At 38.2% G+C, this 14,633-nt stretch overlaps 1 protein-coding gene across 1 annotated transcript in view; it reads right to left on the reverse strand.

Annotated features, from left to right (window-relative positions):
* The window catches only part of csmd1b (CUB and Sushi multiple domains 1b), a 325,939-nt gene that overhangs the window by 278,285 nt on the left and 33,021 nt on the right, over positions 1-14,633 (reverse strand). Inside the window, exons 4-7 of the mRNA XM_077218011.1 lie at positions 14,225-14,337; positions 12,434-12,511; positions 5,065-5,146; positions 4,566-4,690 (exon numbers count right to left, since the gene is read on the reverse strand). Of these exons, the coding sequence (XP_077074126.1) occupies positions 4,566-4,690; positions 5,065-5,146; positions 12,434-12,511; positions 14,225-14,337 (398 nt within the window). The remainder of the gene's footprint in view (positions 1-4,565; positions 4,691-5,064; positions 5,147-12,433; positions 12,512-14,224; positions 14,338-14,633) is intronic.

Below are 14,633 nucleotides of genomic sequence, written 5' to 3' on the forward strand. Positions count from 1 at the left end.
AGAGGGTTCAGGATCTACCTGATTATAAACCTCCTCAGCCATCTCCTGCTCGTCCTGAAGAGCAGCAACTGCAGGAAACCATTGGTGCCTGCAGTTCGCCCTCGTCAGCCGTCGAATCATTTGAGAGGTTTACAGGACTCTCAAGATGATCGATGAGCTCTATCTGGAAGCCCGTGATGCAAGTCGCCGCTCTGCCTCGGCACGAGCGGGACCACGCGGACCAGACGTTGAACCCCCTTCACTCGAGAAGAGGGCCAGACGAGAGCGGAGCGTTTTAAGAGAAAAACGCTCACAGTTCACACAGAGGATTCCCTCGAGAACCTCTCGTGCGCGCTCTTCTCCCAGGCAGGAAAAAACACAATCGTGTGCTGTACATTTCATTTTCTTACCGTTTCATTGAGTAGCGTTTTCAAACAGACAGTCCCTGAAGACGATGAGATGATTTGTCATGTTTGCAAGGCGCCCCTTTACACTTCCAGGTCGCACGTTAATCATTCACGCTAATGATTCACGGGCTGTCGCCGGTCAATATGATTGACGTGATTTGATAGTGATTTCAGACACCTGTCACGCCTGAGGCGTTCCCCCATAGCGTCGTTGACGTATTGTTGAGTTCCCTTCGAAGGGGAACACCTTTCTCCTAGAAATAATGAAGTCTGAATGAATCACGCTATTGCCTTTCAATAGCCAATGGCGTTCAAGCCCACAAAATTGGTGTGGCTCCTATATAACATGGCGCTGAACGGCATTTCCTCAGAATCTTTCGACTGAATAAGCCAGTCACAAAAACCCTGAGTATAGGTAACATGGCATGAATGCAACGTCTTGTTCCCTCATTTCAGGAACCGAGGTCACGTCAATAACCGGAGATGTTCCCTTTCAATATTGGTTTCTCAACGTTGGATCATCTGATGACGGTATGGGGAACGTAATCCAATCATGGTAAGTTCTTGCGAAGTGTGCACAGCGGCACCTCTTGTGTTGTCATTCCCCTTGTAGCACGCACAAGTGACAATTCTCTGTCAACCAGTCAACGTTCTGCAGTGAGTCTAGCTCCACCCTTTAGGTACCAGACTACTGTGCTAAGTACCCCAACGGAAGGGTCCCAAAAAAGTGGTACTGTACAGTTCGGTATTTTGGTACCATTCACAACCTCTGAGAATAGAAGTACATTCGACGATAATTCAACGGAGAAACGAGGCTTCAAATTTGCGGATTTGAAGGAGAAAAATTTTGAGGAAATGATGTTCAGCGCAGTGTTATATAGGGGGCGTTGACACCCCAGGTTCATGCACTTGATGATGCATTGGCTATTGCAGGGCAATAGCGTGATTCAATCAGGTTTCAGTATTTCTAGGAAATGTTTCCCCATAGCGTCATCAGATTATACAACATTGAGAGATGTCCATATGTTGCACTGAAAAACAACCTTCAAGTCAAGTTATTTAAAATGAAGTGTGAAATCATCTAAAATGTAATGATCCATAGTGGAGTGTTAATCATGTGTAACATTCTAAAATCTTATACAGGGGTGTTTTTCTTATTTTACAAACAGAATATGTTAAACAAAGACATGTTGCACCATTTCTGATCTTCAACATTATAGGGCAGGGATTGCTTAACTTTTTTTTAGCCGAACTCAGTTGACATAAAATAAGTTGTAGTCCCTTGAGATTTTAAGATAATATTTTAATAATTTAACACATTTGCATGTTCTCAATGTTACAATAACAAGGAACTATTTGCCCCATGGAAAGTTTCAAAACAATATGTAGAATGAAGGAATGCAAGATTAAGTTATAGTGTCTGGGATAAGTGTTTATTAAAACTCTTTTGCAAATGAGAACAGCCTCCATGTGTATCATACTCTACAGCAGTGACTGCATTCAACAGTGACTTTGCATGATAATGAATATAATGTGGAAACATCACAAACAAAACAAGGATACATTGGTGATGATGACATGTATCATTCCATTTCAAAGGAACTTGCGCTGCTTCGATTGACGCTGTGGGAAAACTCTGTGTGATTGCATCGTGCAGTGCGTTTGAAATCAGTCCAATGGTGTGGCGAGACATCAGAGGGGGTGATGTCACGAACCAGGAAACTATAAAGCATGCCCAAACAGTGCAACGCCAGCTTATGATTTCGTTTTATCTTATTTGGTGTTGTCTGTCACTCACAAGCATATCTATCAGGGGGCTCAATTCTTCACCCCCACCCAGAACTGTTGAAGCTGTGGGCCTGGCCTCTAAGGCCTCATCCACACTACTGCGTTTTAGTTTAGAAACGGAGAATTAAAACAAATACAATCTCCGTCCACACCAGCGTTTTAGCTCCGTATTAGAATTGATCTCCGTCCACATTAAAACGACTGAAAACGCGGATCACGTGACCATTCACCTACACTGGGCATGCGCGTGCCGGTGTAAACAGGTGGCTGACGAATCAGGGAAGGATACGCCATGACTGATGATATCCAATAAGAGAGCCGATTGTGAGCCTCTGCGTCATCGTTTCTAAAGTCCTCCGTTTTGGCCCATCTTCACTAAAACGCCCTACGGAGATTCAAAACGCAAACGGGGTCGGCAGCGTTTTTAAACTTCTCCGTTTTAAAGGGATAGTTCCCCCAAAAATGAAAATTCTGTCAGTATTTACTCACCCTCATGTTGTTCCAACCCCGTACGACCTTTGTTCATCTTCGGAGCACGAATTAAGATATTTTTTATGAAATCTGAGAGCTGGATAGCTCCTCCATACTGGTCCATAGGCTTCTTCAGGGATTGAAACTTGCAAGCCCCGAAAAGTCATTAGAGACATCGTTAAAATAGTCCAAGTGACTACAGTGGGTCAATCTTAAGTTTATCAAGCGACGAGAATACTTTTTGTGCGGAAAAACAAACAAAAATAACGACTTTATTTCAACTATTCATTTCCTTCTCTGTTGGCCTCTAGTCAGTTAAAGTAGTCTGATAGCGTAGAGCTACGTCACACGTAGGCTCACTATTGGCCGACGCTGGTCATGTGGGTGATGCGTGTGACGTACAACAACAGAAGCTTACGCTATTATACTAGTGAACTGACTCGAGGTCCACAGAGAAGAAAATTAATAGATTTCATTAGATTTCATCAAAAATATCTTAATTCATGTTCCGAAGATGAACGAAGGTCTTACGGGGTTGGAACAACATGAGGGTGAGTAAATACTGACAGAATTTTCATTTTTGGGTGAACTAACCCTTTAAGTCTTACAACAAAAGTTTTAAAGTCTTAACCCTTTTGTTGTTTTAGTCTGGACGGGAGGTGCAACGTAGCAAAAGGTCTCCGTTTCTAATCTAAAACGCAGTAGTGTGGATGGGGCCTAAGGGGGTCCACCTCATAGATTCCAGTCTCTCAACTGAGGTCGTTGAGACCATTCTTCATCTATTGTGCTGCAGGCCTTCTGTCCTCCTCCATTCCGGGATCCAGACCAGGAAAGAAACAATGTGCTATGTCCAGTTCGGGCATTAGATGCTTACGTCCACAGAGCTGCCCTGTGGCGTAAATCGAAATAGCTGTCCATCTGTTCATCACCCAGAAAGGGGTCCCCAGCATCAAAGCAGAGGATGAGAAAGTGGATAGTTGAGGCTATCTCTTTTGCATATGAGTCGTCCAGACAACCTTCTCCTATATCAGTCCGATCCCACTCTACAAGGAGTTCCTTTCTAGGATCGTTTTTTTATTTATTTATTTATTTATTTATGTGGATATAGGCTCTAGTGAATGACAGTGCCTAATAAAAGCAAACATCACTCCTCATTCTTCCTGATGAAATAAAAAGAGATGAAGAACATAAAAAAACGAAAAGAAAAACTTTAATTTAAAAGCTGCTTCTGGGTGCTAACTTGTGCTGCAGTGATTTATAAACAATAGCTCTGTTCCAAAATCTAATAAGCTTCTCTTTATTGCCTTCTAATTGATGCATCCTGAAATAGAATCTTAAAAATGATTGTTTTGCAATTTGTGGGATTCGACTCAATTGATTTCAACAAAGTGTTTATGCAATAGCAATACCGTATAATAAATAAACTATTTGAATGATTTTCTTTGGCATTTAATTAATTATAAATATTTTTAATTATAAATAAAACACTATGATTTACTTTCCCCCAAAAAACTTCCCCATTCCAATTAAAATTGTCACAATGCATTGCGGAATTAACTTCTCTGCTACATAAGAATATATTAATTCTGCCCATTTCTATTACTGCTTTTGTGTTAGAAGCATTCCCATGATGCTTTTAAATACTGTCGTGTAGGGAGTAGGGAGCTCCCCAGGTTTTGGAACAGGGCTATAGTCGTCAATAAAATATCTTAAATGCATGATTTAAAAGCAGACATGTTCTTTGACATATTCACATGTGCTAGTTTGGTCTTTGTTAAATCCGTGTGGCACAACTGTTCCTACGAGTTGTGTGGTCTTACTCCCCACTGCCATGAGCTACACATCTCACTTAACAAGATCTGACAACATCCCTACAGAAAGTGTCTGAACAGGGGAAAAGAGACCCATATTTGCACTTACTCCTACAGATAGGCCTGTGGTCACTCCAGGCCACCAGGGTTTCAGTCACTCTCTGGCAAGTGATGCTCTTTGATCCCTGCAGTACGTAGCTGTCGTCACAGGAAAACTGGATGCTGGCGCCGATCCTGCCAAAGTTGAAATGACCGTCAGAGAACGACCAGCTATATGAGTCACATCAGCCCCAGACTCTCTATGTCCCTGACCCATTCCTTCTTTTGTTAGATGAAAGCGGTTTCTGTCAAACATCTATAAACCGCTTGTCTCTTCTATTTTCAGAATCACTCACATTAAATGCAGAACATGTAACAGCTCTTGGTTTTTCCTTTAAGGGCATTAGAAACCCACTTAGTAGCAGTGACCAAAGGTCTTGGTGGTAATGGCCTATCGGTATAGGAGTTCAGACAGTCATGTCAAACAGCAGGCCCAGTCCTGATTAAAGCCGTGTCATGCAGTTAAAAGGATACATGCAGCAGATAAGAGAACAAAAAAGAGGACCTACTGGAAGCTGGAGCCAATTCTTTTCCCATTCTCAGGAATCCCCGGATCTGGACAAATGTCTGCAGCCATCCCCCCTTGGCTTACTGCATGAGAGCAAGAGCGTGTAAGAGAAAGAAGACAAAAACAAAATAAATGAGACAGTACGTGTGATAGTCAACTGGTGTGTGTGGTATTCAAATCCAAGAGAGCGTATCAGAAGGATCTCACCAGAATTGAACGTTTATACAATTTCAACAAGAAAATGTAAGTTATTCTGGTTAAATTTCACCCAAAAATCAAAAGAAACAAACTGGAATGATACTGTTCAAAGCAAATAAAACCCATTTTAGTGACAAACATATTAGCACCAATATCTCATTCTAATTACTATGTATTGCATTTCATTTAAGCTGATAAAAAAATAATTAAAAACTATTGTATAACAGTAATGAGAATATTGAAAATAATCAAAATTACACAAAAAAGTAGAACATCGGGATGCAGTGAGTATATTAACCACTAAATGATGTGGATATTGGACTTACTGTACCTATTTATAAAAGAAAAATCAATTACACTTGCTTTGATTTCGTGTTATCTAATGCAAAGACATTAATGCATTTTCAAATGTGGCTTAAGTGTCCAAATATTTGTTGGGGGCACTGCACTTTTACACACAATGCATGTATCAAAATGCATATATTAAATATTACATACTAAGAACAAACCCTATAGACCCAATAACGAACAAAAGCAGTTTAATGTTCTAGTGCTGTTAATCGATTAAAAAAATGGAATAACTAATTTAAAAAGAATTCTATAATTAATCGCAATTAATCACACCTACAATTAATATGTTTAATATATTTTTACATTATAATAATTTAATCTCCATTAATATCCAATAATTTAATCTCTAAATTAATTTAGAAACAATATAAAGACGTAGTCAAGCGGGAGAAGTCAACTAATGCTGAGGTCAACTAATGTCCCATGGGGTTCGTTTGGCAGTCATCTTGAAGTCATGTCATCGCTAGGGGCGAAAAATGCAGATTTTCATATCTTCTGAACCACACAACATACAATACAAATGAACCCACTTTTTCAAATAATTCTGACACCAGGAATCAAATGGAAAGGTCATTGACATGGTACAACTACTCTTTATTGGAGAAAAATAGGCAAATGACACATGTTAGGCTCATAACGCTGTAATTTTTGCTATTTTGATATTGTAATAGTTTCCTGCATTAGTTCTGTCTTTCATAAAGCCATGAATGAGGCGTCAAATCGTGCAGATTATTGAGGAGAGGTGTGCTATATCTTTTATAAGCGATCGATCATACGATGTTCGCCCGGCGGGCAAAAAATTGGGCAAAAAAACATATAGGCTTAACATTGCAACGAATTTTGGTGAGTCGTGCCTCTGAGCGAGGATTTCGTAGAAACTTATGGGTTACCACATTTGAAGAAGCTGGCAGGCCTTGTAAGAACATACATCACAATGGGGTGCAAGTTGTACCCCTGGGGGGCAAGAGCTGCCCAAAGTTGTCCCATAGACATACTATGGTGAAGGGACAAGCAATGAAACCGGGGTTGTGCATAAGTGTTTATCCTACATTGTAACTTGCACAGGACTTTTGTATTGAACCTAACTCTGGATCACAGTATCATAAAGACACTGTCATAAAGGTCTGTCAGGATCAACATTTACATTTACATTTAGTCATTTAGCAGATGCTTTTATCCAAAGCGACTTACATCTGAGGACTAAAGCAAGCGAGTCATTGTGAAGAGGGAAGAACGACGCAAGAAGTGCTCAAAATACAAAGTTCAGGCATTGCTCAGAGTAGCAAAAGTCAGACAAGGGAAGATTTAAAAGGGAAGGAAAGATTTAAAAGAGAAGAAATTTATTTATTTATTTATTTATTTATTATTCATTTATTTTTTATGTTAAGTACTCATGGAAGAGATGAGTTTTCAGTTGTCTTTTGAATGCTGTCAGGGATTCTGCATTACGGACGAGGGTGGAGAGATCATTCCACCATCATGGAAACGTGAATGAAACGTGAAGCTATCAAGCCACACGCTAGCAACCATTTATTGCACCACAGCAACAAGTTCCATAGACTTCCCCTGAAAGAAGTATATTTTTGGATAGAAGTGTCATAGAAACATGAGTATGGGCTGATTTGACTAGGGGCAGTGAACAGCAAATCACAAATCACCTTCAACACTTCCTAGCTAGGGTGCTCTAAATGGTTGCTAGGGCGTGGCATGATAGCTTCATGTTGATCCTGACAGACCACCCCCTGTCTTTATGACACTGTGATCCACAGTTATGTTCTAACTGTAACTCAAAAGTCCTATGCAAGTTACATAGTTATGAGTTAAAAAAAAGTTACAGCGTTATGAGCCTAAAATGTGATATTTGCCTATTTTTCAACAATAAAGAGTGGTTGTACCATGTCAATGACCTTTTCTATTTGATTCCTGGTGTCAGAATCATATGAAAAAGTGGGTTAATTTGTCTTTGTAAGTTGTGTGGTTCAGGAGATATGGAAATCTGCATTTTTCGCCCCTAGCAATAACATGACTTCAAGATGGCCGCCAAACGAACCCCATGGGACATTAGTTGACCTCGGCAACATCAAAAAGTCTTAACTAGACACCATTAGGGCCCCAAAAAAAATAGGTTACAAAAAATGGCAAACGTTTTTTTGTCTTTCCTGCAAGACTAATGGTTTATTTACCATGTCTTTATTAAATATATATATATTATGAATGAAGACCAGTATCACCGATACCAATACTGATATTAATGTGTCTATTAGGGTAACGTCTAGACGACAACAATGTACTAAAAACAGAAACATTTTTCCTTTGCGTTTTTCGTATACAGACGACAACGTTGTCACACGGATCAGAAAAAAAAATACTAAAAACGCTGTACTATTAATGCCAGGCCTGTAGTTGGAAATGTCACTTTATAAATGAACACTACATGCTTATAGACTGAACACGTAATATGCATGACATCAGTGATTTCACAAATTTGCGTTTCTGTAGTTTTTAAAAAACAGTATTGTTTTCAATAACTTGCACTTTGATTGCCGTTTTCAGAACTTTTCAGGCCCCCAAAACTGTGTTGTCGTGTAAATGAACGACCAAAACGCATAAAAAGTTTTCAGTTTTTAGTGGAAAATGGTGTAAAGTAAACAGCCCCTTAAATTGATTTTCATTTTCTAAATTTTTGCCACTTATTATAAGTGGCAGGTCTTGCTGCCATCTCGAAAGTGCTGAGGTCGGGTTGATCGATCTGTCCTGAGTTCACAGGTCAGGTGTCCAATTTCGAGCGGCGTTCCAGATGTCATTTCCAAATTGGAGGTGGGAACAATCAGAATTCCGAGTTTTCTAAAATGCAGCATAACACACATTCGGTTGTCTCCTTAGTCTTTATTGTCATTTAAGACTTTTTTTAACTAATGGGTTTAAAAGACGGGGTTTATGAAGATACTTAACAAAATTGGGAATTCTGACGTAATTTTGTTGTTGTTTTTTTGCCCATTCAAGCGTGATACGACGTTTGTGCACTCAGAGAGCCGCTTCATGCGGTAGTACCGCATCGAGTTCTATTTTTCGACTTTAATGTTTTAAAATCACCTGAATAAATAAGCGTGTGTTCATACATTGTAACTCTAGCCAAATTATGCCATGGAAAAAAAAAAACCAAATAAAAACAAATGATGCATTAATTTTGACATCTCTAGCATGTTCCTATTAAATTAAATACATGTACAATGCTCATCAGAATGCCAGCAAAGATTGCATTTACAGGTGGAATATCTATTCTTGTAGAGCTGACAGTGGATTTAGGTAAGCTCAAGGCTATATCCCATAAAAAGCAAAGAAAGGTCAAAGCATGTCCCATGTTTCCTCTCTCCCCGCTCTCTTGTTCCTCTTAAGCCACAGTGAGTTTGTGTTCACACAGCCTCACTTTCTGACATCCCTCCGAGTTCATTTACTGGCCAAAATCACATTAGGTGAGTTCATGGATGACTTCACTTCAGGTGTAGCATTGGCCAAATTTATGGTCCATATTTTTGACTCTTTTGTCTTTGTATTATTATATATATGGCAAGTAGTCTAACACAACTGCATGACATGCTAGCCAAAGCTAAATACGGTCAGTAGACTGTTCTAAATAAATATATTTCCTTGATGTAACATCCATAAATCAAATCCTATTGCATCTTTTCAAATAAAAATATTAAGGATTGTCATACCAAACATTCTTTAGACTAGTGAAGTATAACATTAATAAGGCTTAATACTGATAAATATTAAGTGTATCAATAGTTGCCTTATAGGAACTGTGTTGAGAAAGACATTTTTTAATTAAAAGGTTTGCTTGATCTTAGTCTCAGCCACAGCTGGTACATCCACAGTCCATTCAACAATCAGAACCGTATATTGTTTTGTGAGATGCATCTGCAATTAGTTTAGGGCAGATAAAAAGTTGTAAGATAAAAACATTCTTATTGTCTACACACATATGTCCATAGACCATCAATGTGCATTGATTGATTGCTTGATTGATATAATTTTTAGGTAAGCTTGCTCTCTAATAGCACATCAAATGTCAGTCAGATGGTCTCTTCATGAACACTTGGATCAACTTTAGATTTACAAAGACGGTGCAACGCGCAATATGGTGAATTAAGTTCCTCCTTCTAAATACAACAGCCATATGATTACTGGTAAAATCATTGTGTCACTGCAGCTGCCATTAGAATGTCCAGTTGCTATAGAAACAGGCCGTGTTTTCAGGTGTGCGCTTAGGACTTGCACATGCGCATTGGCAAGTCTAGCCTGAAAAAAAAAAACGCTTTTTACAGCTATTAGAGCATAATAAACAAAGTTTATGGGACAGTTAATGTCAGAATTTGTTGCAGTTTTTTGAGATTCCAGGATTCCACCATTCAAATATATAGGACTTGGTCTTGGGTGCCAGAAATAGCTGCTAGGAGGCATTGCAAATATGCTCGGCGAGTGAACAGACTTTCCTTGAAAGGGACATCGGCAAGGTCAATGCATTTTCAAGTTTTGTGTGTGTGTGTCTGTGTCTGTGTCTGTGTGTGTGTGTGTGTGTGTGTGTGTGTGTGTGTGTGTGTGTGTGTGTGTGTGTGTGTGTGTGTGTGTGTGTGTGTGTGTGTGTGTGTGTGTGTGTGTGTGTGTGTGTGTGTGTGTGTGTGTTTATTTCGCTTGTGGAGTGAGGCTTTTTGATCACCTGTAATGTCCTTCTTTTTGATGTGGTCTTCAAATGTCATTTCTTTTGATTGTTGATATCAGTCTCCAAAGTTATTCTGTCTGATCAAAGCGGGTGTCCATATTTTTCTGATCTTTTTCTTGGGCATTTATTTTTCTCCAGTAGTGCCCTGCGATCACCTCAATATGTGTCAAAGACTTTCTTATAATGCACATGTAAACGTTTAATACATAAATGTCAAGTGTACTTCCAATCCAATCAAAGATCTAAGGGCTGCTCTTAAATGTGCTGTAAGGCACTTCGCTAACTTAGCAACCCAAGTGATTTACCAAGTGTAAAAAACACATTCATTTTCTTCAGAGAAATGTAGCCATTTTTAGCAGTGTATAAATCTTTTAAAGCATATCTGTCAAGAGCTTGCAGGTTGAGAAATGGCATGTGCTTTTGTAATAATCCAGTATGATTTCTACTTTTAAACAATTTTAATCATCAAATTCCTGTTGAACTCCTGATATACATGCAATGAGTTCCATAGAGTCTCAAAAAACGAATATATGTATCAATATACCATAATATTTTGCAATAAAAGTCAAATCCATTGTATTATACAGTACATAGTCAGTAGTTTTGCATTGTACCATATTTAGGACACTTTATTGGTTGAGTAGTTCATTAAATTTAAGTTAAAATATGCTCAATATAACAGTATATTTGTATTATTTATTTTAACTTCTAATAAAATGTCGTACCATTGTGCTTAGAAAAATGGAAAGTGCTGAAATCAACCGTTCCAATGTCCTTTTCTGATGTTAAGTGGGCTGTTCTTGGTCAGAATGCAAAGTAGACCAGAGATTTTATGGCGATAGTCAAAAGTCTGGCAATGTAAGACTTAATGTACACTATCAAACAGTTACATTATATGCCCCTATAAAAGTTACATTATATGCCATATGATTCATTAATTAAAAGCCATATCCATACGAGTAACTAAAATGACTGACTGTGTGGTTTGTTTTAGTAAAATCTCTTCATCTGCTGTAAGTGAACTGGGCCGTTTGTCATGAAAACCCTATGCAACCTCTCTCATGTTGTATGTAATGACTGACTGAATGTCCATAAACAAGCTATTGTCATCACGCACACACTGTGTAGTGGGTAGTGAAGTGGTGTACTTCACAGAGTCTGCAGCTTTTGTAATGCTAATTGCCACGGAACATGTTCAACGAAGCGCAGAACTGGCGAAATCATCCATACAGCACACCGTTGCGTAGCTTCCTCCATCCTATTAAGAATATCATCAAGGGCATCTTTATTAAATTCAAAATGAAAACAAGCAAGGCCACAATAGTGACTGATAACCACAACAGTTGTGCTGAAGAGAATGGAACAGTTCAGCTTTATTTAATCTATGCTTTTATTCAATTCTTAAATGAATAATGTATAGATTATATATGTATCAGGAGCACCGCTGTGCTTTACGCATATTAGCATTCCTTCAGCCAATAGTATTACTGAACTTTTGGATTGTATAGCGTGGTGGTTTATGATATATGATGGTAAAATAATGGTTGTAGGTTTGAACCGTCCTATAAGTGTTCCGTGAACTACTACCAATGCATAGAGTAATGCAAAAATACAGATGTGTCCCAAATGAGTCAAGAAGGAAGAGTGTGTACGTAAGTTTCCACATTTTACCTCATTCTACGTTTTATCTCTAGTAAGACTTCATGGCTCACAGTGAAAGAAGCTTAGTCGGGGACACATAATATTCAACAATATTATTGATCTGACTCCACTGACACCATTGTATAGCACTGAACTAAGCAGGAGGATGACATCACTGTTTTCTCCAGAGCTTCTGTAGATAAATTAACTAAGTTAATAACTAATGATTTTTACAACAGAAATTAATCAACACTGAACTTAAGCTGGACAATGACACTTTTCTTCTAGATCTGCTGTACAGCCAAAACAAGCTTTGTAGCATTATTTTCCTGTTATCACTGTAAAGCTGCTTTGAAACAATCTGTATTGTAAAAAGCTCTATATAAAATAAAGATAACTTGACTTATTAAATCCAGCTTGTGAGTTCCAAGTTTAAACTGACTTGAAGTGCACTTACAGACTGTGTTTTTGTGACTTGTATCCTTGCTCGGAAGCATTTTCACCCCTCTGGATTTCAGCTCGATGGCCTTCTTCACTGTTGAGAGAGGGTAGAGGTGAAGTATGTAGAAGTAGAAATCACAATCCATTTATACAGTTACCAAAGCCTGTCGAGTGCCTAAGAGTGCCAACACCTCATTGAATTCAAGCAACCCTCTATGAATTAGTCTTGCGAGGGCCATCAAAATGAGAGCATTCTGATTGCCAGAGGTATTTTCTTAATTAGCTGGTGTATGACAGATCTTAACCTTAAAATGCACGAATGTTTTTCTAATCATTGTTACATATTCAGGTCTTTAGCACACGATTCTATATCTAACACGGATGTATCTCTAACTGCCACAATAGTATAAAACTGATATTTTAATACCAATTACAAAAGAATAAAATAAAGAATACTGCATTACCTTTTGGAACTTGGGAGGGTTCAGTTTGAGTATTCTCAAAACTATAATTTTCAACGTCTTCAAAATCAATATTTTGATCAATGACAGCTTCTTCACCAGATCCACCATCAAGTGACAGTGAGACTAATATTTGGTCAGTACTTGCTCTGCAGTAAATTGCTGAGCCATTTCAAGTTTTGCTGATGATACTAGTGTATTCTTTTGTTTTTATACCTGCAGTAATCATGAGTGAAACATCACTTCATTGCATATCAGACATTGCCACATTGAAACTAAAGGTGAATTGCAATTATTGAGTCATCAGAGATTGAAATATTGTTGCACAGAAAAAAAAAAGGTTTCAGCAACCCTATATGCTTTTTACAACAAAAAAAAAATAGAAAATGTACATTCTTTTATAATTTAATTTAAATTTTGATTTCCTGTTATATTGTTTATGATGAAAAGATTGAGGAATACAAAGAAGGTTGATTTCTAAACAACAATAATAAGGGGGAGGTTAGTGAATGACATCCACTTTGGTATCCGAGACACAACTACCATTCTGGCATCTGGATGTGCTACCAATATTTTCATCATGTGGAGCCAATTTAGATTTCAAAGTAATTTTGAATTCAGTTCTGTAATTACGTCATGAAGGATGCCAATTATGACCTGGGAATCATTAAACAAATTCAATTTGCATAATTTTATCTCTGTATGATAGCCCCCCATACCCCCCCATCAGTCAGTATGATAGTGATTTCATCTCTGCAGCTTCTTTCTAAGCGGTTAAACTGACAGCATTACAACCATCTCCATTCTCACCTTTTCATGCACTACGATTGTGACCATTTTCTTATGCATCAATCCATTGTAATCATGCACATAATTTGTAGCCTACACGAATGGCATTATTTCAACAGTGCATTTATATTTTGATATATACAAAGAAATTGCATTTATGTATGACGCTCTAAAATGTAACAAATTCAACAAATCCCCTGAGCGTCCCCTTAGATTCACAGCATCCCTCGCTTATTATGCAAATAGGAAACACGATCATAAATGAATATCATGAAAATGATTTAAAAGGGCCTCATCTTGTGTTATTCATGTTGGGAACATGAATTCCCTCACTACTGTCGTGACTGATTTCCCAATTTAAAGGGGGGTATGGTGGGACGCTGTAATCATAATTCAGGCAATGTGTCTGCTTACTGAGTCACAGACAAGCCAAGATGTAATTTTTAGCTACAGCAGAACACACCAAGGGATATGCTGTCTTTCACTGACAACTGTCCCACATCTGCCAATAATGAGCGCTCCTCTCCTCCAGTGTCCTACACACGGTGACCCCTTACCTTGATATTGGGCACTAAATCCTTTCCTCCGATGGTTGCTGTCAGACGTGAAGTGAAGCCGCAGCCAATTCTTGCTACTGATGACAGGGGATGGCAAATTCATTCCAGTCAGCCTGAAAAGAAACAAGTTTCTCAATTTTCAAAATTCAGTTTCAAAATTCATAAAACAAAAAGATTATTAAAAAATCAAATGTACAATCAGCTGAAAAATGTTTCATTACAAACTAAACATGACATTACATGAACTAAATTGGACACTTATGTGTTGCGAAAAAATCATTTGAATAAATAAACATGGAAGTAGTTTCACATAAACATTTCAAATGTAATTATTAAAACATTCTCTATATTTGTCACATGTAGTAGTTATCCAAATACGTTTGACGCAGATATATAAACTGTATATATA

The sequence above is a fragment of the Siphateles boraxobius genome, unplaced genomic scaffold (assembly GCF_051911475.1).
Source record: "Siphateles boraxobius isolate OS27281-9 unplaced genomic scaffold, OSU_SipBor_1 12, whole genome shotgun sequence".
NCBI classification, from domain to species: Eukaryota; Metazoa; Chordata; class Actinopteri; order Cypriniformes; family Leuciscidae; genus Siphateles; species Siphateles boraxobius.